Here is a 22,548-nt window from a genome sequence, read left to right as displayed (position 1 = left end):
GGACTGAGGCAGCCAGACCAGTTGGATAGCCCCTGGGCATGGACAGGCTGGGAGAAAGCTGGAAAAGAAGACGACTGGAGCGCACAGAGCCCTGTAGTATGGCCTTTAAGGACAGGTTGTCACGTGCCACTCCCAGCCAGCTGGGGAGCCTACCAAAGAAAGGGCAGAGGCGTCTCCCCCTATTAATCTGACACACTGTCTCGCTCCCAGCTGCTGCATTACCACTGTCATGGCAGAGCATCTCAGAGCAGAAGGGGGAGAACCTCTCCACCTGATCTGATCTTGCCCTCTCATTTTACAGATGAGGACACACACAGAGGCCCAGAGGTAGAGTCACTTGTAAAAGATCATGGAGCTCAATGGTGGTAAAGCTGGGGTCGCAGGCACGGAGGCCAGCAAGGCCTCGCAGGGCTGCTACAGTGAGAGTCCCTGCTTGGCCAGGAGCACCCCGGCCCACCTTCCCCACGCTGCCAGGTCACAGAGGACAAGGACTGTCTTCTGGGCTTAAAATTCTTTGCTCGCCGCAGTACCTGGCTTGTGCTACCCAAACATTTCCCTTGAGGGAAGGATCTTTACCACCTTCCTATCCCCTGATCAATTTTCCGGCTGTCTGTGGTAATCAGCTGGGGAACAGTGCCAAGTTTAACCACACTTCTGCCCTCAGTAGGATCTAAAGCAGCCATGGCCAAGAATCCCCCCGGCTGAAGGAAACAGCCTGCGAAGGTAGCAGCCGGGAAGTCCATACTTTCTACCTTGGGACTGGGTGGACCCAGATGTCACGGAGGCCTTCAGAGGACTGGAGACAGACATGCACTCAGCCGTCCCTTGTGCAGAGCACCCAACCTCTCCCACCTCAGCTTCTGGTTCCTGTGAACCCCCTTGTCCTGGCTTCTCATGTCTTGCTCCTCCTCCTGCCCTCTTGTCCTGCCTGGGCTACCTCCGTCAGCAGCAGAATGGGCCTGGCCCAGTTGCTCTTCCCACAGTCTACCGACCACAGGCCAGAGTGGGCTTGGCATTGCTCCTCAACCTCACTGTGCCGCTGGTGGCACCCGGTCCCTACACCCGGCAGTGTGTTCTGCCACCACCGCCTCAGGGAGGCTCAGGCCAGGATGGCTGGTGGCTCACTGGCCTCTCAGGTACCCACCACGGGACGGTACTCGGGAGCACAGAGTCCCACGGTGCCCAGGGCCCTCCCCCACCCTCCCTGAGAGTGGATCATCCCCGGCTTCCCACCCCAGTGCAGGGCCACCAAGCGGAGTGTCCAGGCTTCGTGAAAACCAGCGTACACGCAGCCCTCGGGACGCTCCCGCTGCCGCGCTAGCGCTTCATGTGCTGTTACCATGAAACTCTCGCCACAGCCCTGAGGTAGAGAATACTGTTCTCACTCTGCCCGACAGTAAAAAAGCCAAGACACGGAAATCTTGAAAAGCTTTCTGAAGTTTATGAAGACGGGAGAGGCAGAGGCAGGCGGCCTGGTTCCGGAGGCCACACTCAGGCTGGGACCGGCATTGGCGCTCTGTCACCACAGGCAAAACGCAGTACGCTGCCCGCCTGAGGGGTTCAGGGGGTGGTAGGACCACACTGGGTCTTTCTCAGCTCACACATTTGGCCGCAGATCCTCGATGTGGCCTGCTCTCCCTCCCCTCTGCCTGATCCCAAACCCTAAAGAGAAGATCACGGAAGAAAGCAGTCCTGCTGTGGCTCTGGCAGCATGAGTGGCCCAGGGGCCACCCAGGAACAAAGTCTGGCTAGCTCTGAGCTTCCTCCGTCCCCTACTGTCCCTCCCCCAGAAGGGCGTACCTGAGCGTGGAGGGCAGCGGCAGCAGTGGCAGCTGGGTAGGTGAAAGCAGCAGGTGAGATGGCGGGGGTCAGCTCTGTGGTGTACAGAGGGTAGGGAGCCCAGGCCTCTGGGGACGCAGGGATCAGGGCAGCCCCCATAAGGTCATCTGCAACGGAAGAAAACAGACCCCACGGTCAGAGCATGGGTCTCCCCTTCCACTACCCCATTCCAAACAGAGAATGGTTGAAGTGTAAAGTGCCCACTGAGGCCAGACTTCCCTCAAGGACCCCAAGACCAGGGAAACAAGCCCTGTCAGCTTGACCTGGCATGGCGAGCATCCTCACTGCTTTAAGAAGCCCTAAGATGGGCCCCTGCCCACCTCAACCAAGAGAACCCAGAGACCGTTTCAGGGGAGAGTTGGTGATACAGACAGCTCAGGAGCTTAGTTTGTCTGCAGTCCAGCAAAGGCGACAGGGGAAGAAGGAACGCTAGAGAGAGGTGGCTGTGGACAGAAGAAGCCTCCTGGCGAGGACTTACTCCCTCACTGACAATCTTGATGTCTCCCCTCTGTATGTAACTCTGCTCGGATCCCCAGCTTGAGCCAAGTAAAAGGACAGCAGATGACAGACGACAGCTTTGAGCACTACTCACAGGGGTCCCGTGCGATGAAGTGTGCTCCTAGGGCGGGGTGAGCATTGGTGGGATTAGGTGTAGCCATTAGCTTGTTCTTGGCCATCTTGGTGTTGGCTTTGGCAAACTCTAGCCTCAGGGTCTGCGGGTTCTCAGGATCAAAGCGAATACCCTACAAGAGAAGTGAAGGAAAGGATGGAAAAGACTTGGAAAAGACTTTGTAGGACCCAGACAAGAGCTCGCCTAGGGGGCACCTGGGTGGCACAGCTGGTTGAGCGAATGACTCTTGATTTTGGCTCAGGTTGTGATTTCAGGGTGCTGGGACCAAGCCCCGAGCTGGGCTCCCTGCTCTGCGGGGAATCTGCTGGTCTCCCTCTCCCTCTGGGCTTCCCCCTGCCTGTGCTCTCTCTCAAATAACTAAATCTTTTTTTTCTTTTTAAGATTTTATTTATTTATTTGACAGAGAGATCACAAGTAGGCAGGGGGGGGAAGCAGATTCCCTGCTGAGCAGAAAGCCCAATGTGGGGCTCGATCCCAGGACCCCGAGATCATGACCCGAGCCAAGGGCAGAGGCTTAACCCACTGAGCCACCCAGGTACCCTTCAAATAAATAAATCTTAAAAAAGAAAAGAAATGATCTTGCCTAAAAGCCTCACCCATGCAGGGGACAAGACAGACATGTTGCTTGGACCTTGTAAGTAGTGGCATCTGACACAGACAGTGCAGCCAGGAACGTGGCCCCAGAATGGCTGGGCAATGAGGCACATCTGTAGCCCTTTCTGGGGGGGGGGGTTGGGAGGACATGGAGAGTGGGAAGGTTTGCAGGAGGTAGAACAGGAATATTCGTTGCCTAGAGGTCTGCAAGTCAGAGAAAACCTTGTCTACTCACGTTCAGTGCATTCTTGGCTGCTTCTGCTCCTGCTCGGCTGTCAAAGATCACAAAACCGACAGGCTAGTAGGAAGAAGAGAGAACACCCTTGTATCTCTCCCAACATTCCATCTCCCCCTCAAAAATAAAACAAACAAACAAACAAACAAACAAAAACCAACTTCTTGCCTATCTCCTGCCTATGTTTAGCAGGAACAGGAGAAGTTTCTCATGCATCCAAAGTCTCCCATCCAGGCTCCACATTGTGGGAAAGGGTGCCAACAGAGCTTTATGCCACCACATTAAACATCACCCTCTCGGGCACCTGGGTGGCTCAGTGGGTTAAGCCACTGCCTTCGGCTCAGGTCATGATCTCAGGGTCCTGAGATCAAGTCCCACATTGGGCTCTCTGCTCAGCAGGGAGCCTGCTTCCCCCTCTCTCTCTGCCTGCCTCTCTGCCTACTTGTAAACTCTGTCAAATAAATAAATAAAATCTTAAAAAAAAAATGCATGCCCATAATTAAGATTAAGTTCCAGTGTTTTCCCCAACAAGAAACCGGACACCAACATATCAAGGACATAAGAAGGCTCCAGGCTCAATCAAGGGGCAACAGGTTGAAAACTTTTCCAACTTCATTCTGGCAAGTTGGCCACATAGGGCCATCAGGAGCCCAGGCACAGCCACCGTGTCTGTGCTCTTCAGCCTTGGAGCCAGGCCGCAGCTCTGTAAATGTCGAAGCAGGAGGCCCAGGAGCTGACTGGTAAGGACAAGGGAGCTGGAGGCCACTCTTACACTGGCCCAGCACAGAAACCAGATGAGAGGGAGCAGGTCTCAGCTGCCAGATGCCTCAAGATGAGGAATAAGGCAGCAGGCTTAGGTTCAAGCTTAGCAGTCAGTCTGGGCTGGGAGGAAAAAAAACTTTGGAGAGAAATTACCTGTCTCGATGTGAGCTTGATCAGGGACCCTTCATAGCCCTGCAGAGAGAGAGGGTCATCACGGAGGTCAGAAGCCTTCCTTGTGCCTATCCCAGCCCCCCTCCTCCCGCACCCAGCTGCACCATTCTCACACTCCCCCGCACTCCCCACCCACGTCCACCACTCTGACCTCCACCACTGGCATGCGCCCTCTGCCCTTGTGTTCCCCATCACATGGTCTAGCACACGGGGTGGGCATCATGAGGCAGCATTCATCATTTCATGCGTAAATTCCCGCTTGCTCTGCTAACTTATAATCTGGAAGGACAGACCCTACCTTGTAAAGTTTTCTCAAAACTTCAACTGAAAAGTCTACACTGAATCACAAATATTCCTTATATGGTTAAATCTACTGAGATTCTCTCTCGTTTCCGCTTTACAGATGAGAAAAAAGAGGCTCAGAGAGGGCTAAGCCACTGGTGAAGAGAGACACGGGAATGAGCTGAACCAAGACAGAGAGCCAGCTCTGCAATCACAATTTCTGATATGCTGTCCTCTGTCTTTTCTGCTGCCCTGTCCAGGTCAGACTCACTCCTGATGTTCCTCCTCTGCCTATGGGCAGCTGGGTCCAGACTCACCTTGAATGGCCGGAAGAGCAGGTAGAGTTCTCTGGGTTTAATGTCCACAGGGAGGCCACTGACAAAGAGTGTCCGGACCTGGGGGACAGAGACCATAGCAGACAGGGTAAAATGGCTCTTCCTTCAGGAAGGAACTGGAACCCTTCCAGAGGCGAAGAAGGAATCCCGTGTACCCTGGGCTTCCTTTGGAGGCCAAGGCAAAGGAACACTTGGGAGTTTCACAGCATTTCACTTCTCAAAGCCCTTCCTATCCACTTTGCTTTCTCGGTGTTCATCCCACAGGTGGTCTAATGAGCACCTGCTGACAGCCTCTGTGCACAAACTGAACGGTGGCCAGAGGAGAGAGCCCTGTGTGAGGAGAGAGCCCTGTGTGATAAGCACACAGATCAAGGATCCCAGAGACTTCCAGAAAGCTGTGGTGTCTATACCCCCGAAATTATATAAGTCACAATGTATATAGTTTTCAGGGGGTACCAATGACCCCTGGTTGAAAGGCTCTGCCCAAACCAGAGAAGATGCAAGGAGGTAAACGGATCCTAAGTCTTAGGCCATGCTTCACCCTGGAAGGATTTCAACAGAGGGCCCAGCACGTTCACAACCCATCTCCTAGTGCTTCCTATGCTAGACGGAGGCTCTTCAATGGCAGGGACTATGCTGTATTCTTGCCTATATGCCCCGTTCTTAGCCTATGGCTGTATTAAATGTTTATTGAATAAGGAAACTGGTTAAGGAGTCAGAGAGGGAAGAGTTACGCAGGGTTTTGGAGATTGAGTAGGATCCCACTAGCTTCAAGTGAGGCAGATGGCGCTATTAGAGCCTTGCCCTCACCATGGTGACAAGTTCCTGGTAAAGCCAGGTCAAGACACCAGGGGTCCATCCTGTGACAGGCTGGCAGACACTCTACCTCACCACTGGCACCGGATGCTCAAGGAGCAAGGCCAGATCAGCCAATAATTAGAATAGGGAGGGAGGATTTTCCATCGTTTAGGTCCATTAAAAATACATATAAAAACTGTGGTTGAGCATGAAAAAACCCAAATGAATAGAGTTCCCCTATACACTTGACTCCTGATTTCAAGCTGCATCCTGTACCATCAAGCCACGCATTATGTCTTCTCGACTCATCCCTGTTGGTCTAAGAGAAAGCTCACGGGCCTCAGTCACCCCCACCCTCCATGTGGCCATTCCTGAGGTATTCAGATGCCCTACAGGGGCCACATCCCCTTCTCCAGAGGCACCAAAAAATTTCCTTCATGCTCCAGTGATGGCCTCCTGAACCCAGGCAACCCTGGGTTCAGTAGCTTGAACCAGGAAGCTGAGCAGCCAGGCAAAGTTACACCCAATGGAGGCAGGCACACAGACAGACAGACAGACAGACCACACCCCCCCCAGTGAATACACAGATCTCAACAGAGCCAGGAATGGCAAAGGAAACCAGCACCGACAGCTGCTGGTAACCAGGGTCACCAGCCCCACCCACACCAGGAATGACTCCCAGCCCATCGCTGATCAAGAATAGATTGAGGACAAGCTGCTTCTCTCACACAGGTGTTTGCCAAGAAGCACACCAGGCAGAATCCCTTGCCATTCAGGATGCATCTTCCCCCTCTGGTCGTGCCTCTCCCTCCCCAGACAGGTCTCTGCTTCTAGGCCCAGATCAAAGGTTCTGCACATTAAATTTCCCTGTGGACGCAGTTCTCGGGCATGGCCCAATCTCCAGAGGAACCTGAGAAGAACTGGACAGCCCAAGCTCCAGGTAGGATAAACCCAGCTCCTGGACTCTATAGAGAACAACAGTGTCTACACGCCTCTGTCCTCTGATGGAAGGGCCTTTAATTTACATGTAAGCCCTCAAACAGAAGTGCTAGGCTCAGGTCGGGCAGCTTGTTCTTAAAAGGCAGCAGACCCGGGGGTGGGGGATGGAGGTGGGTAGGGAGGGGTGAGAGGGTAGGGGTCACTGATTTTTGTTTGTTTTCATTTTCCAAAAAAAAAAAGAAAAAGGAGAAAAAAAAAAAAAGGCAGCAGACCCGGGCACCCAGCCCACCTCCCCAAAGATGGACTGACACAATACAAGCCCAGCCAGGGCTGTGCTGGATGGACCTGGCTCAGTCCTACTCCCTGCTCCCTGGGGTGTGGTTTTGGTCAAAGACAAGGATCCAGAGCCACCCCACAGAAACCTCTGCCTCAGTTCTCCCCAGGGGCCACCCATTTCACCCGGGCTAATTTTAAACCCTTCCTCAAATGGCTCCTTTCTGGCCAGACCTCCCTAGAGGCCCCCTTAAATAGCAAGTTCTCAGCATAAAATTTCCTGCTTGGGCTGGGGGTGGGGTTGAGGGTGAGTATGGGGGAGCTTTCCCTCATTCCCAGCTCGGAGCCTCTTTCCAGCCTTCCCTCTGGGCCAGATGACCCTTTTCCTCTGTTTCCACCTTTTAGGTCCCAAAGTGTCCAAAATACTACCATCTGGCTACCACCCCATCTCCCAGGACACAAGCTGAGGTCAGGCGGTTACAGATTAGGTGGTGGGTCCCCAGCCGCCAGGTCACAGATAGCCTAACCTGTATACTCACTTGACCCTAGCATCACTGCCAGATGATGTGCCCTCTGCCTATCCCCTTGTGCAGACAGGGAAACTGAGGCCCAGAAAAGGCTCATACAGCTGAGCTCTCAAGGGAGCGGAGTTGGGTAAGACCCAGGCACCCTGACTTAGCCATCTATGCCACCAGCAGTCCATTCTGCTGTGGGAGCAGGGGGAGTGGCATTGAGGCGGCCTCACTAGCCCCACGGGTGGGTGAAGTTCTGTCAGTTCGGTAGGCGGTCCTTCCCCCGGCACCTGTTTAGAATGCTGGAGTGATGGGGGAAGACCAAGAAGGAACCAGAGGTGGAAGGAAGCGTCAGCCTAGCCGGCTGCTCAGCTGCTGTGGAGAGGACAGGAGGTTGCAGAGACCACCCCTCTCCTGCTTCCAGCTCTGTCCAGTCCTACCCCCTCCCAACAAGCACCCCCACAGGCCTGTCGCAAGGCAGCTGCTTGTGCTGCCCCTCAGCGCACCCCTTCCTCATTCCCTAACTGAATAGCACTCATCTTTCGGGTCCCTCTGTCTCCTCTCTCCCCTTTCCTTCCCACTGAGCCACTGGGCTCCACTGGGGCCTAGAGTCACGCCTCGCCATTTGAACTACCCACCCCTCCCACCCCGTCTCTGTGCCCCTCAGTCCATCCAGATGAAAGACTCCCAGCCAGGGGCAGGTGTGGCCCGGCAGGGCACAGTGACACCACACAGGGGGAGAGCGCAGGCTTGGGTCGGTTACACCGGAGTGCCTCCCAGCTTTATGCCTGGCGTGGGGAAGGGGTGTCATCTCTCCAGAGCTCAGTTCCTCCGTCTGTACAATGCAGATACCATCCACCTCCAGGATGAAGAACTCCCTCTCCTCTATGCCCAGTACGTAGCAGAGGCTCAGTGAAATGCTGGTTCACTTAGGGCTCCTGTAATCACATCACCGACCTGCACAAAAACCTCCCCTATCAGGGGCCATGAGCCATGTATTTATAAAGTTGCCTAGTGAGTCTGGATTGGGTCCAAGTCAGTCGGGAGCTGGGAATGCAGGTGAGTGAACCTTAAATAGTCACTGGATTCGTTAATGTTCCTCTTCCCTAGGGAGGGAATGGCCAAGGTGGGAGGCACCATGGAGAGCAGCTAGTTCAGCACTCTCACTCTGCAGATGAGGGAACCAAGGCTCAGGATAGGAAGGTAACACAGCAAGCTGATGGCACAGTCAGGTCCTTTAGGGGACGGCAGGGACAGAGACATACAGTGACTTCTCCAAGGCCTTGCCTACTGGTTGTGACCCAGGCTTACATTGGAGACTCCTCCTTCTCTGCCCCCATGATGCCAGCCTCATGGCAATAGGGTGCAACACTCAGGAAAGAGGTTTGGTACAGACAAGGGTTTGGGCACCAACCGCAGGCTGATACCAAGCTAGATAGATTAACCAAAGCACCCACGTCCTGCCTATTCTATGTGTTCAGTAGAGGAATTCAACACAAAAACGTTTTAAAGTATTTGAAGAAAACAGAAGGGGTGGTTCACACAATCCTGGGCTGCTAGAAGGCACCAACCTTGTTGCCTGGGCCCTTCTCCTTCCATACACTCACCCTTTCTCCAGAAGTATCCAGAGAACGCAAGGGATTATCTCCCCCATCCTGAAACGTCTAAGGCAACAGCAGACCTTCTAAGATGGTCACCTTTATGGCAAGTGCTGGTGGAAGGTGCTGGGCCACAACCACAACCTCAGTGCAGGTAGAAGGTAAGTTTGGAACAGGGTAGGGAGAGTATCAGGAGAGAAGTGGACAAAAGTATAGAGAATCTTTAGAAGTCAGTGAAAGAAGAAACATGATGAGGAACAGCTCTTCTGGTGGAACTTGCTAGAACTACCATGTCGACATGGACAAGGAACTTGGCCACTTGCCCACTAAAGACACTGCAGACATGGCTATGCTGCCTTCATGACGGTCAGGAGCAGACCTGGTCTTGCTGGAGGTCCCAGCGAGCCCCAGGCCTGCCTGGAGGAACCAAATGGCCTTTGGCACAACTGTGTCCCCCACCCACCCAGCAGGCTCTGGGGGCTCCTGAGGCTGCTCTTCCTTTAGACAAGTCCTGCTGCCTGTCCTTCCCCCAAGATGCTGGAAGCAAAGGGTTGAGGAGGTCCAGTCTCATTAAAGTCCATGCCCCAGGCTATCACTGGAGGTCAGACTTCCTGAGGTTGTCCAGCTCCTCCATAGGGCCCCTCCAGGGCTGGGAGGAAGAGCCCTCACCTCCCCCACAGGAGGCCCTTGCGCTCACTCTGGGGAGGGCGGAGAAGGGCAGTCTGTAAGCGGTCTCCCGTCCCCCAGCATTATTCTTGAGACCCCTGTGGAACTCAGCCCAATTTCTAACCCCAACATGACAGGCTCCCTGGAGTGCCTGGCTATTCCTTCAGGCCTCATACTGGAGGTCTCCTTTCCTCTGCGGTCCTCTCCAGGCAGAGGAAGATGACCTTCTTTTTTTTTTTTTTTTTTTTTTTAAGATTTTTATTTATTTATTTGACAGAGATCACAAGTAGGCAGAGAAGCAGGCAGAGAGAGAGGAAGGGAAGCAGTCTCCCCGCTGAGTGGAGAGCCCGATGCGGGGCTCAATCCCAGGACCCCAAGACCATGACCTGAGCCGAAGGCAGAGGCTTTAACACACTGAGCCACCCAGGCACCCCGGAAGATGACCTTCTGAAGAGAAGTAGGAAGCAGGGACTCTGGTCTTCTCATTCATATCTGTGTGTTTCTGATGTTCCTCCTTCAGACAAACTGACATTTGCTTACACATGTTCAGAAAAAAGTGACATCAAACAAGCTTCAGGAGCAAGGGGATAGTGACGCACAAGGTATTAGCCTTAGAACAAGTTTAGACCTCTGTGGGAAAGGCCTCTAGGCAGGACTCATCCTCTCTGTAGGAGTCCAGGTAGACATCCTCTTGGTCCTAGACACTCCCCCAGGCAGAAACCTGTCACTCAGTGCCGCCAATCCAGGCCAGCTCTCTCGACAGCAGCTGTTCAGAGGTCTCCCTCTTCCCCGAGGCACATGCAGGACCCCGCTCACACAGAGGCTGTAGAGGTATTAAGAGAAGGGGACTGTCGGAGGACAACGAGGGAGTCAGTTTTCTCTACAGATGAAAACAGCTGAGTGAAGCTTCCACAGAAGGCGGTGGTCACTGAAGGACCCCCCCCACACACACACACACAAAGAGGACTCCACATGCAGGCTGGGGCCTGGCCATGCTGCCCTAGCCCTTCTCTGCAATGACAGGGACAGGACTGACACTAAGGATCCTATAGCCCCAACCTGCCCCGACCTTTTTGACAAAAGACTCCCTTCACACCAAGCATTAAACGTTCAACTTCGCAGCTGAGAGCACAGCAGGGTCCTGTGGCTGAGAGGACAGGCTCCCTAAGTCCCAGCTTTTATTATGAGGCAGAAAGGGAAGGGGCAACTGGGTGGCTCAGTCAGTCGAATGTATGCCTTTGGCTCAGGTCATGATCCCGGGGTCCTGGGATTGGGCCCTACATCGGGCTCCGTGCTCAGCAGGAAGCCTGCTTCTCTCTCTCTGTCTCCCTGTTTTTGCTCCCTCTCTCTGTCTCTATGTCAAATAAATTTTTAAAAATCTTTGAAAAACAACAAAAAAAGGGTAAACACCACTTTCAAAAAACAGTGAAATGATCATGGATATGAAACCCTCTTATCCTTTAACTCTGAAGGACAGCCACAGCCTTCTTCTAAAGCCCAGCCTTGTCATCTCCAAGACAGTCCTGCCGGGACTTCGGGGACCAACCACCCCGACCTCTTCCCCATCCCAACCCAGATAAACCCCTCTGGTCCACCGGGAACACTCTGCCCTAGAAGACAGACTTGTGCCTTCGAGGCAAATCCCTGCCTCACAGGCCTGGGACTCGGGAAGGACACAAGAGATACATCCACCAAAGAGATAAAAATGACATTTGAAAATGGATTCTTTGCAGCAGTCCCGTAGCATCTCTGGAAGCTGGAATTCAATCTGGAAAGGAATTAACTACTTCACCTGTCCATCCCAGCGAACTACGGAAGTGATGGGCTCACTCTGAATTCCCCACCTACTCACACCTTCGCGCAAGCTCTGGTGTCATCTGGATGGAAAACACCACTTAGGGAAGGGAGTGGGGGGAGGAGGGAAGTCCAAAAAGGGAAAAACAAGCCTCTCAGAAGCCCCTCCCACATCCTTCCCTGACTCCCAGGCCTCTGAAGCAACTGAAATGCAGAACATTTGAACTGGAAGAAACCTTATTTTTAGAGGAGGAAACCAAAGCCCAGAGGTCCAGTGAGTTGTTCATGGTCTATGTCCACGAGCTCTATGTCCCCAGGTGCCCATGAGTCAATACTTTGCAGACCTCAGTCTCACACCCCAACTTACTCGGCCCTCAGTCAGGTTGGCCTTGGGCACCCTGAGCTAAGAAGGCAGAAACAGAAGGCTGACTTGGGGGTGGGGGGTGTCTTGTCTACTGGATGATCCCATGCTTAGTCCTTAACAAAATTAATTATAGGAAAGTCAAAGGAAGACAGACTACCGATTCCCACCAGCTAAGTGGGAACAGCCTTGTGCCCTGCTGACTTGCAGGCAGGCACCGGAACAGGGCCACAGACATGCCTCACACAGAGCAGCTGGGCACGTGTGGCCCCAAACACCCAAGTCCAAACAGAAGCCCAGGCCACCCCATCAGTCAGCACCACCCCCACCAGCCAGACCCTGGGAGTTGATGAAATGCAACCGGTGTTACATCCAGCTTACAGCTTTCCTGACATGAAGATACTAAAGGTCCTGTGGCACCTGAGTGGCTCAGTTAAGCGTCTGCCTTAGATCTCAAGATCCTAAGATTGAGGCCCACATCAGGCTCTGTGCTCAGTGCAGAGTCTGCTTGTCCCTCTCACTCTCCCCCTGCCCGCTTGCTCTCTCTCTCTGTCAAATCAATAAAATCTTTAAAAAAAAAAAAAAAAAGATACTAAAGGTCCTTTCTTTTTCTAAAGATATTGATGTATTTATTTATTTGAAAGAGAGAGAGGGCAAGAGCAAGCAGGGGGACAGAGAGAGACAAGCAGACTCTGCATGAGCACAGAGCCTGATATGTGGCTTCATCTCAAGACCCTGAGACCATGACCTGAGCTGAAAGGGACGGAGCCACTCCAGTGTCCCCTAAAGGTCCTTTCTAAGCTTGCATCAGCCATCATCATTCTTCCTCCAGGGGGAAGAAACACTATTGAGAATGGAGACACCAGAGGACTCGGGCTCAGCCTTCTGCTCAGCAGGCACCTGTTGCTCAGATATGGAAACAAAAGAAAAAGAACCTCAAACCAACTGTCAGGGAGCCTGGGTAAGGAGCCCCAGCCTGGCCACAAGCCTGGCAGATGGCTTTGTAGCCTTCCTCTGCTGCTTCAACTGTAAAGAGGAAGGATGTACTGGCCTTGGGGTCCTTCACACTCTACCTTGTGAGATACCAGGGACACAGGAGAAGGTGACTGAGTCCCCAGATAAGGCTTAGGTATTGTCCTCCAGCTGCTCAGAGCTTAAGCGACTCCCTTCTGCACGTAAAAAGGCCAAGAAAGTGATGAAAAGGGGGACAGAGATTGAGAGAGTGACAGAACAGGAAGTCAGCAGCCAGACCCTAGGGGTCTGGAAGGGGTCTCTGCTGGGGCGGTGTTGGGGTTGACAAAAAGAAACCTCAGGGCAGTCCCCCCCATGTAACTCCCTCCCAGAGATCTCTGTGGCCAGGGTTTCTTCTTTAGGGTGTGCATGTAGAAGGCAGGGTGGGGGAAGGGAGCCGCCTGGGTCCCAGGCCGAGGCTTGGCACCAGCAGGTCGCTCTTACCCCTCCCGGGGGAAAGAAGTCCCTCTGAGTGGGGCCACTTGACGAGAGGTGGATGGAATGTGGTGACACGGCCCGCAGATGCAGGACTTATAAGGGCTGAACAAGGACACAGGGAAAAAGAGCAAGCAGATACAGCCAGACAGTGGATGGGAGTTGAGACACAGGCTCCCAGAAAACCAGTGCTTCCCATGCTCCCTCCAAAGAGCTCTGGGCCACTCAGCTCCGGGGATAGGACACTGCCCTGCTTCCCTGCACGTAGGACATCTTCGATGCTGTGAAGGACCAGGCTTCAGATGTGTTCTATAGCATTAAGCCTGCCCCTGCTAATTACAGCCCCAAATCACAGGGCTTGGCTCTCAAGACCCCACCTGGGGCTGCACTTTGTGGTTCCCAGGTCTTTTATACCTACCATCTGGCATAGGAACAGGATAGTCCCTGGGTGAAACAGGCAGAGCAGTAGGGCCATTTCACAGATGAAGAACCAGCTCAGGGACTGGCTGCTGGGCCAGCCAGGGGCAGAGCTGGAAGTAAAACCCAAGTCACCTGGGAAGTCGGGCACTTGCCCTACAACCTGCCATGTGTCTCAGAGTCCAGACTGTGTATGTATGGGCTCAGGGGAAGCAAACTGGGGTGGTACGAAATTCTCTAAAGGGTGGGGCAGGGCCAGGTACCAATGGAGTCTTAAATAATAAGGCTTATGACCTCAGGCTATAAGCCACTTCTAGCCCCAGGAACAGAAAGCACAACATCTCAGGGACAGACCTGGTCACAAAGCCTGTTTTGAGTACAGCCTACATCTCATTTATAGGAAAGCAGACCAAACCACCTGAACTGCACGGTGCAGACTCGGTGCACCAGGGGATTGTTTTCCATTTGGTTCTAGACACTGCCAGGGGCCGAGGCAACTCAAGTGGCAGGGTCACAGGGTCCCCAGCACAGAGGATGGTGAGGGCAGGCTTCCTTCCCTCCTGTGCCACCCACCTCCGCCGTCCCTCCTAAGGCTGTGTGGTCAGCCAACACAGATCTATTGCTCGTTCCTGTCCCTGGCAAGAGTCACAGCTGTCACCACTGCCACACACCAAAGTGTATTTCCCGGAGAACCTTATATCCCTCCCCCAGCTCCAAAACCAGTACCTCCAACCCTTAAACCACTTGACGTTATTTCACTGTGAACACAGAGTACCAAGCCTACCACACCTGCCCACTTACCTGAAGGAAGCAGATGAAGCCTGGTAAGAGGGGGTTCCTAACACAATGCTTCTGTTGGGAGGGAATCTGTTTGGGAACGGAAGCTGCTTCAAGGGTCTGCATTTTGGATTGCAGCTCCCGGGTCACACACATCTCCAGCAGTGCCTGGATATAGCCACCACCACACATTAAGAATGAGGGCCAGTCGGGCGCCTGGGTGGCTCAGTGGGTTAAGCCGCTGCCTTCGGCTCAGGTCATGATCTCAGGGTCCTGGGATCGAGTCCTGCATCGGGCTCTCTGCTCGGCAGGGAGCCTGCTTCCTCCTCTCTCTCTCTCTCTCTCTCTCTGCCTGCCTCTCTGCCTACTTGTGATCTCTCTCTGTCAAATAAATAAATAAAATCTTAAAAAAAAAAAAAAAAAAAAAAAAAGAATGAGGGCCAGTCTGGGCAAAAGTCCTTCCAAGTCTTCATTTCAACAAATGTTCTCAAAAAAGGGTCCAGGTCCTATTCCAGTTACCTCTCCTGACACCCCCTCTACCAGTAAAAGCCCAAGACCCATTTGGGAAGGGAGAGGGTAGCAAACCACAAAAGGGAGCTAGGTAATCCAGACACTCATCCCACAGCCTCGTCTAGGTCAGGCCCTACCCTTTCTTCCCGGGAGTCCCAGGCCTGTTCCGAACTATACAGGCAGCCTTGATGACTTGTGACAGCCAAGAGCCTCTGCTCAGTGGGCCATAAAAGACTAAAGGCCATGGCAGACAGGCCTAGACAGACCCGCCCATACCCACAGCCCCTGCTATCCTCCAGAGGCCCCCAGCACAGACGCATCCACCAGCGGACTCTTCAGGAAGGTCTGATTCTTCTGTCAGCCGTGGCACATCTCAGAGGAATCCACATTTTTTCCATCCAAGGATACAACAGGGGAAGCGGCAGAAAGAGGGAGGCCATGCTGTCTATAGGCAGGGAGTAGATGGGGTTCCAGAACACAGAGCTTTGTGGGGTATCTATAGTTCCCACCTCACAGCAACACGGTTTCTGAAGTATAGGGATGGGCTCTGCCCTCCTGCCTCATGGCTTTGCCAGAGGTGTGAGCACGCCTCTGAGGCAGCCATGGTCAGGGGACAGCAGAGAAACAAGCAAGTTACCAGATGTCACTGCCACCCAAAACCAAAGCTCAGCCGAGTCTGAGAGCCACAGACCAGGAGCCCAGCCCTCAGGACAGGTAGGATGGACTCCTCTTGCTCTCAGGACTGTCTGGAGGCCCAACAGGATAAGTGAGTGGAGAGCATGAGAGCAAAAAGCAAGGCATCCCACACTTCATGTCTTGACTCCACTTTGAGTACTCCTCAGCCCCTCTCTGGAGATGGGGATGAGAAGAAATCAGAAGGTCCAAATGTGGGGCGCCTGGGTGGCTCAGTGGGTTAAAGCCTCTGCTTTCGGCTCGGGTCATGATCCCAGGGTCCTGGGATCGAGCCCCGCATCGCATCGGGCTCTCTGCTCAGCAGGAAGCCTGCTTCCTCCTCTCTCTGAATGCCTCTCTGCCTACTTGTAATCTGTCTGTCAAATAAATAAATAAAATCTTAAAAAAAAAAAAAAAAAAGAAGAAGGTCCAAATGCTGAATGGGATTGAGAAGCTGGTTCTTATTGGGATAAGCTAGACAGGCTGCCCATGTGCAGGAAAAGAAGAGATAAGGCACCTCAACAGAATGATGCCCGCTCCCTCCCCCACAAAATGACAGTCACTTTAGAGTGGGTACCATTTCTTCAATTAAGATGCCCAAAGCAGCAGGGTACCAAGGTGGGCTGGGAGCAGGGGTAGGGGTGGGAATGAAAGCAGTAAGCCCCAGGACAGGCAACAAGGGGGTGTACTACCATGGAGGCAAGGCTCCTCTCCCAAGGGCTGCCAGCTCCCATCACCCAGTCCTCAGATGCCTGAGCCCAATGGGAACTAGCCTGCAGCAACATCACCCAAAGCTCGGGCCTCAAAAACTTTAGTTGAAGGACTTTACTCCCCACGCCCCCAACCCTCACCAAAAACCCTAATGTAAAACGGAACAGCAGGTATAGCGTGTGGTTAAGGGCAAATTCTGGGTTCAAATCCCAAATTATCTACTTACTAGCTACGTGATAGTTTTAAAAGATGTTATTTAATTGAGAGAATGCACGCACACATACACACACACAAGCTGGGGGCGGGGGGCAGGGAGCAGAGGGAGAAGGAGAGAATCCCGAGGACTCCATGCCAAGCACGGAGGCTGACATGGCACTTGATCTGAGGACCCTGAGATCATGACCTGAGCTGGACACCCAGCCAACTGAGCCACCCAGGGCCCCTACCTGAAAGTTATTTAAACTTTTGGTCTCAGATTCCTCATTCATAACGTGGTGATGACAATAAAGTAAAGCAATTCACAGAGCTGTTGTGAAAGTTCAAGGAGGTAAAATGGTCAGGTATTTAGAATAACGCCCGGCACGAAAGCTGGGCATGCTCACTAATACCAGGACAGCCTCTCTATTACTATTTGAGCAGAGAGGTCACATCCACAACAACCCCAGCCTATAGAATCTGCCTGAGCCTACCTGCCGGGGCTCTGTCTCCAGGTAAACGCCCAGAACAGAGGCCTGCCTTCACTCATACAAACAAACAAATAATAAAAAGCTTACAGATAGAGCACCAAGATGTCCTGGATTCTGTCAAAGATTTCTGATGGCAGAGAAAAAGGGAAGTGGCTGAGTCACATGCTGGACCCCAGAATTCCTTCACCTTCATCTAGAGTGCTAACCCTGGCCCATCCTGCCAGGGACGTGGCTGGCTCCTCAGAGACCTCTAGAGGACACAGGACAGACCAAGGGGTGCCAGGCCTGCAAGCAGCCACACTGGCCTGGATCCATTGGATGCAACAGACCAGCAAAGATGGAGTGGGAGGACAGGAGAGGCCAAGACCCTCAGGTTAAGCTGTCGCTTCTTTGGCTGCCTTTCTACAGTTTACCATTAGGCTGGCAAAAAAATTTCTTTAACTCTTAGAAACTTGAACTCCTTCCACCCCAAGATTCCAAATACTACGCTCCCTTCAGCTCTGCCACCTCCCCACACAGTGAATAATTACTTAACTTAGTTTCATCATGTATTATGAAAGTCTCCTTTTTCAAAATAGAATGCTTTCAAACCACAAGTACCCCTCCCCAGAAACACTGTAACGCTCTAGCCAGCCCTACAGAATCACTAAGGCAAGCTTGGGTCTGGGGTTCCAAAGCATCAGAGGCAAGCCTGCCCTGTGCTACAGTCTCACCTTACTTTCTGGAGCTCCCAGCACCAGCCATGACCCACCTGGGTTAAGGCATAGCCTCCAGATCAAAAGGGACACTTAGCTCTTCCCCTGCAGACCTTCTCCTTAATTCATCGCCATCCTCCTTAGCTTTCAAAAAGTACCATAGCTTCTAACACATCTCCTTTCCAAGTGGCAGAAAAAGGCCCATTTCCCCCCAGCCCTGCGTGATCTTGGACTCTTCATAATGTGGCCCCCAGGACGGCTGCAGCCTAGCAAACACCAGGTACTCCTGCGGTTCCACAATCTACCTCTCCCTCTGACATCTGCTATGTGCTCTTCTTGGAACACTTTCTGACCAGCACAGGCTTCCCAACCTCCTAACCTGGCCACATCTCAGGAAGGGCTGATCTCTACCTTCTCAGGGGCACCACTGCATCACTTGCTGATATCCCTTATATTACCTACTGTTGCATTTAACCTCCATCCCCTCCTCCTTCTTACCTTCTAGTCTGTGACCTTGAACCTGTAATCCTGCTCCCTGAACCAGTAAAGGAACCTAATGCCTGTGATAGGGATAAAGCCCCCAGCCATAAGGTGGTCAAGCAGGAAAAGTCAAGGCTACACAAAGGAGCAGCCCTACTGATACCCCCTTCTGGAACCATGACAACAAACCCCTTTCTCCAGCCACCTAACACCTTTAGGAATTGAGGTCTTCTGGTGGGCAAGAAGGATTCCTTGGTTTTCCAAGCTTGCTTTACCTAATCTCTGAGAGCCAGCCTGGCTCAGCCATGAGAGTAAACTACCCCAGCTAACAGAGATTCCCCAGATGGTGGCTCCTGGGGGGATGCAGAAATGACTGCCAAGGGGGAAGCTAAGCTAAAGGGAAGGAATTCAGTTCCAGCTCAAACCACCAATTCAACAAGGAACCTCAGCAGAAGAGCTCTTGGTCCAGAAGTCTAATGAGGAGAGGGGGCTCATCCTTGCACTTAACCTGACCAGAGCAGACACTAGAATCCAGGAGATTCCCAGAACTTTAATTTTAGAACTCTGTTACATACAAGCCTGTGCCCCTCCGTCAGCACCAGGTGCGCTGATTCCCTTAACCACTACGGTGCTGTGACCCACCTCTGCCCCTAAGGAGGAGTCACAGGGATTCCACTTCTTGAAGATTCTGCCTTCTCTCTCAGAAAAAGCACTTAGAAAAAAGTGACCAATACTTCACATGCTTTCTCTAAGAACTTAGCTTGGCCACAAGGTTCACCCATCCCACTTCAAAGGGGGTAGGTCTGAGGGTCAGCCCAGCCTCTTGGGTGAACCCCCTGCTGAAGTCAACCATCTAGCACTAGTGGCCTTCTGGGTCTTTGCCCAGCTTCACAAGAGGCCAAGCAGAGATCCCATATACACCAGCAACCCTGTCACCCTCCCCTCAACTCTCAGGAGAGATTCTGAACAACCAGGTACAGTTAGGATGGGGTTAAGGTTCCCACCAGTGCCATGGGCCTGTCAGCATGTCAAGGTCCGAGGAAGACAAGGACTTCAGGAGCCAACTCCCATCCCTTGCACTGGAGCCCACACAACCCCAGCGGACAAATGTCAGGCCCTCCCTTGTCATCCTTCTGTGTGAAGTTATATATTTCCCACCCCTTCGCCCAAAAAAGTGAGATCTAGACCTAGATTCTCAAGATGCCATGCCATTGGTGGACTCGGACTAGCACCAACCCTCTGAATTACTAAGAGTGGGTGCCGGTGGTGTGACCCTCCCACCATCCCTCCCACAGTGAGGAGCCCAGCCCAGCAATGGGCCACCGCCGCCATTCTGCACCACACCTACAGCACGGCCCGCCGGCACCACGGCCACTGCACTGGAGGGAGGCAGCAGCACCGGCCCCCATCAGGGGCTCTGCGGTTACTATCCTCAGACCAAGGGGAAAGGAGCTCAGGGTGGATAACTGGCCCTTGGTTTCCTGGGCAAGGGCTTTCCAGGGCGCGGCAGGAAGGGTCTCTCAGCCCTGGAGTGACACAGCTTGCCAGAGGCCCTTGGGAGACAGCTGCAAAGCCTGCCCCTTCCACACCACTTTTTGTCTCAGCCGGCCCAGGTCCTGGTCTCCATTCGCTGCCCACAGCTCTCAGGCTTATATCCACCACCTCACACCCCACCTCACCCCGCCCACAAACACCCTCCCCGATTTGGCCATCCCATTAACCACCCAGCTACTGCTGATTCCACGAAGCCGCCTCACAAGCCCTCCTCTCTTAGCACATGTCCGGTGGTCAAGATAATGTCGCCTCTCCTTGCAGAATCCCACCCAGGCCAGCTCTGGGGTCCTGGATTGATTGCCTGACGGGTCAAAACCGAAGGGAGGAGAACCGGGAAAGAAGTATCTTCAGGCATCTCTTTCTCAACTCTCACTAACCACCCGCCGACCTCTTTGCCAAAGCCCAAGTTCTGGGGCTGCAAGGAAAGTCCGTCCACCCCCGGTGACTACAGCTCAGTTGTAGTGAACCAAAGCGCGGGGCGGCCGGCCCGGGACTCCAAGGTCACGGGGAGGGGTCAGGGTGGAAAGTGTAAGGCAGTGAGGGTGCCGCCCGCCCGCGGTCCTAATCCCGTTTAGTTCCTTCCAGCGGAGGCGGGAGTCCCGGCCTTACCCGAGGAGCGCCTCGGAAGGCTGTAGCGGGCCGTTCCGAGAGTAGAGAACAAGGGACGCGCGGGCAGCGGGCATGGGGCAGGCAATGCGCCGCTCGCCCACCACGGGACGCACGGACGGCGGCAGGCGCGCGGCCCGCCCCGAGCCCGGGAGGGCGGGGAGACAATGCCCGCCCGGCGGGGCAGTCCAGGCCGCGCGCCCCCGCCCGCCGGACACGGGCTGCTCCTCCCTGACCGAAGGGCAGCGGCGGGAAGGCGCCCGGAGCGCTTGCCAGACCGGCCCCGCGCGGCGCGGGAGGCCCAGCGCGCCCTCTCCCCCGCCCACCTCCGCGTGCACTTCACCCCGACAAGTCCCGGGGCCGCGGACCCACCTCCTCCTCCAGAGTGCCGCCGGAGCCCGTGCCGGTGCCCGTGCCGGTGCCGGTGCTGTGCTCGCTGTCCGGCTTCAGGTTGCTCATGGTGCGGGGGGTGAGGTGGGGGTGGCGAGGGGAAGGGAACGCTGAGGGCGAGCGCGGCGCCCGGCCCCGGCGAGGAGGTGGGAAGGGGCGCGGTGAGCGGTGCGCTCCGGGAGTGCGGGGCGGGGTGGCGGTGGGGGGCGCGCGGGGCGGTGAGAGGGGCAGCCGCCGCGTCGGGCTGGGGTCACATCAAGTTTGGCGGGTGCGGGAGGTGGGGAGGGGGGTGCGGCGGGGGGGGGGGCACTCGGAACCGGAGCCGAGCCCGAGCGGCCGCCGCCTCCGCCTTTTCACTGCGACCGGCGAGTGCGCCCGCGGCGGCGGCGGCGGCTGCGGCGGGGGGCGGGCGCCGGGGGAGGGGGCGGGCGCCGGGCGGGGGCGGGGGGCGGGGGCCGGAACCGGCCTCAGCTGGGGCCCGGCCAGCCCCCTCCCCCGCCCTCCTCGCGGTCTCCGGGGGAACGCGCAGCCAATCCTCGCCGCCCACTGAGGGCTCGCCCCGGCCGGGGCTGCAGCGCGCCAGCCTCCGGCAGGGCTTTTCTCCTCTCCCTCGTCGTCTCTCACCCTCTCTTTCCTTTCCCCTTACCCTACTGTGACAAGTTTTTAAAGTTTGATGAACTTGCCCAGTGAACTTTCTTAAAGGGTCCGTGCGCTCCGTGCTGTCCCAGCCCGCGGGAGGTGGAGCTGCGTGCCAGGCACCCGCGCTCGCTTGTCCCCAGCTATCCGTGGCCCGCCGGCCCCACGCGAGAGGCGCCCGAAGCGAGGCTCCTGGGTCGTCGCGGAGGAAAAGCTCCCCTGGTACCCTGACTGGGGGTTACAGAGTGTCCCGCGCACTCATTTCACCCCCAAGTCCAGCCTCTCAGTCCCCGGCCATGCTCCTGCCTTCCCCGAGCGCAGGACTGTTGGGGGTTGGGTTCTGAGGGTGATGGCGGTCGGGAGCCCGACACCTGGGGTTTGGCTCTGACTGGCCGCTGTTTTGCTGCGTGACCTTGAGGAAATCACTTCCCCTCTCTGGCTTCAGGCTTCCAGCCCAGAGGGTGGGACTTAGATCTCAAACTCCCTTCCCGCTCCTAGTCACTGAATAAGGACTCTGGGCGGGGAGACAAGTTTTTGGGACCCGAATGGTTATTAGCCTCGGGAGGGGATACCTTGAATGAGCAAGATTCCATTCAATGCCTCCTTCCCCCCAACCCCCACCTCCGCCTTGGGGTCCTCTCCTCCCTCAGCTTAAATACCGCCCCCCCACACACACAAACACCTTTTCGCCTCCTCCTATTCAGAGCTCGAGGGCGGGGGGGAGGGGAGAGCAGCCTTTGGGCGGGACGGTGGTGACCCCCTCCGCGGGACTCCAGCGCGCGGTCCGCAGGCTCGTTTGCCTCTGGTTTGAGAACCCGCGCGGACTTGGCCAGACCCTGCCACCACCTTGTAAAACTCCTTGCCCCGCTCGGGTCGCGCTTGAGATGGCAGCGGCCCCGAGCTGACCCGGGGGGGGGGGTCCTCGAGGACTGGGCGCTCCCAGTCACCACCCCCCGCCTGGAAGTTCCAGCCGCACCCCAGGGGATCCCGGCCAGAGGTCCCGTGTGGAATTGGGAAGACACTGCTGAGAGGTTAGGGGAATCCTGTGTGAGCCCGGCGTGGTTCAGGGGTCTCTGGGTGCGATTCTGACTTTCCCCGCCAAACCAGGTCATGGCACCTAGGTTTGAGATTGGAAGTAAGGCGCAGTGTTGGTGGAGTGGGGGAAGCTGGGTTTGCAG

General features: G+C 54.9%; 1 protein-coding gene across 1 annotated transcript in view; it reads right to left on the bottom strand.

The window, feature by feature from the left end:
- Positions 1 to 21,127, bottom strand: part of OAZ2 (ornithine decarboxylase antizyme 2) — a 67,447-nt gene extending 46,320 nt beyond the window's left edge. The window contains 6 exon segments of the mRNA XM_082737278.1: positions 1,801 to 1,946; positions 2,432 to 2,582; positions 3,300 to 3,362; positions 4,215 to 4,253; positions 4,832 to 4,909; positions 20,717 to 21,127. Of these exon segments, the coding sequence (XP_082593404.1) occupies positions 1,801 to 1,946; positions 2,432 to 2,582; positions 3,300 to 3,362; positions 4,215 to 4,253; positions 4,832 to 4,909; positions 20,717 to 20,803 (564 nt within the window). The 5' untranslated portion in view covers positions 20,804 to 21,127.
- Between the last annotated feature and the right edge of the window lie 1,421 nt (positions 21,128 to 22,548).

This window comes from Mustela nivalis, assembly GCF_964662115.1.
Source record: "Mustela nivalis genome assembly, chromosome: 6".
Classification (NCBI taxonomy): domain Eukaryota; kingdom Metazoa; phylum Chordata; class Mammalia; order Carnivora; family Mustelidae; genus Mustela; species Mustela nivalis.
This window is presented reverse-complemented; position numbering and strand designations above follow the sequence as displayed.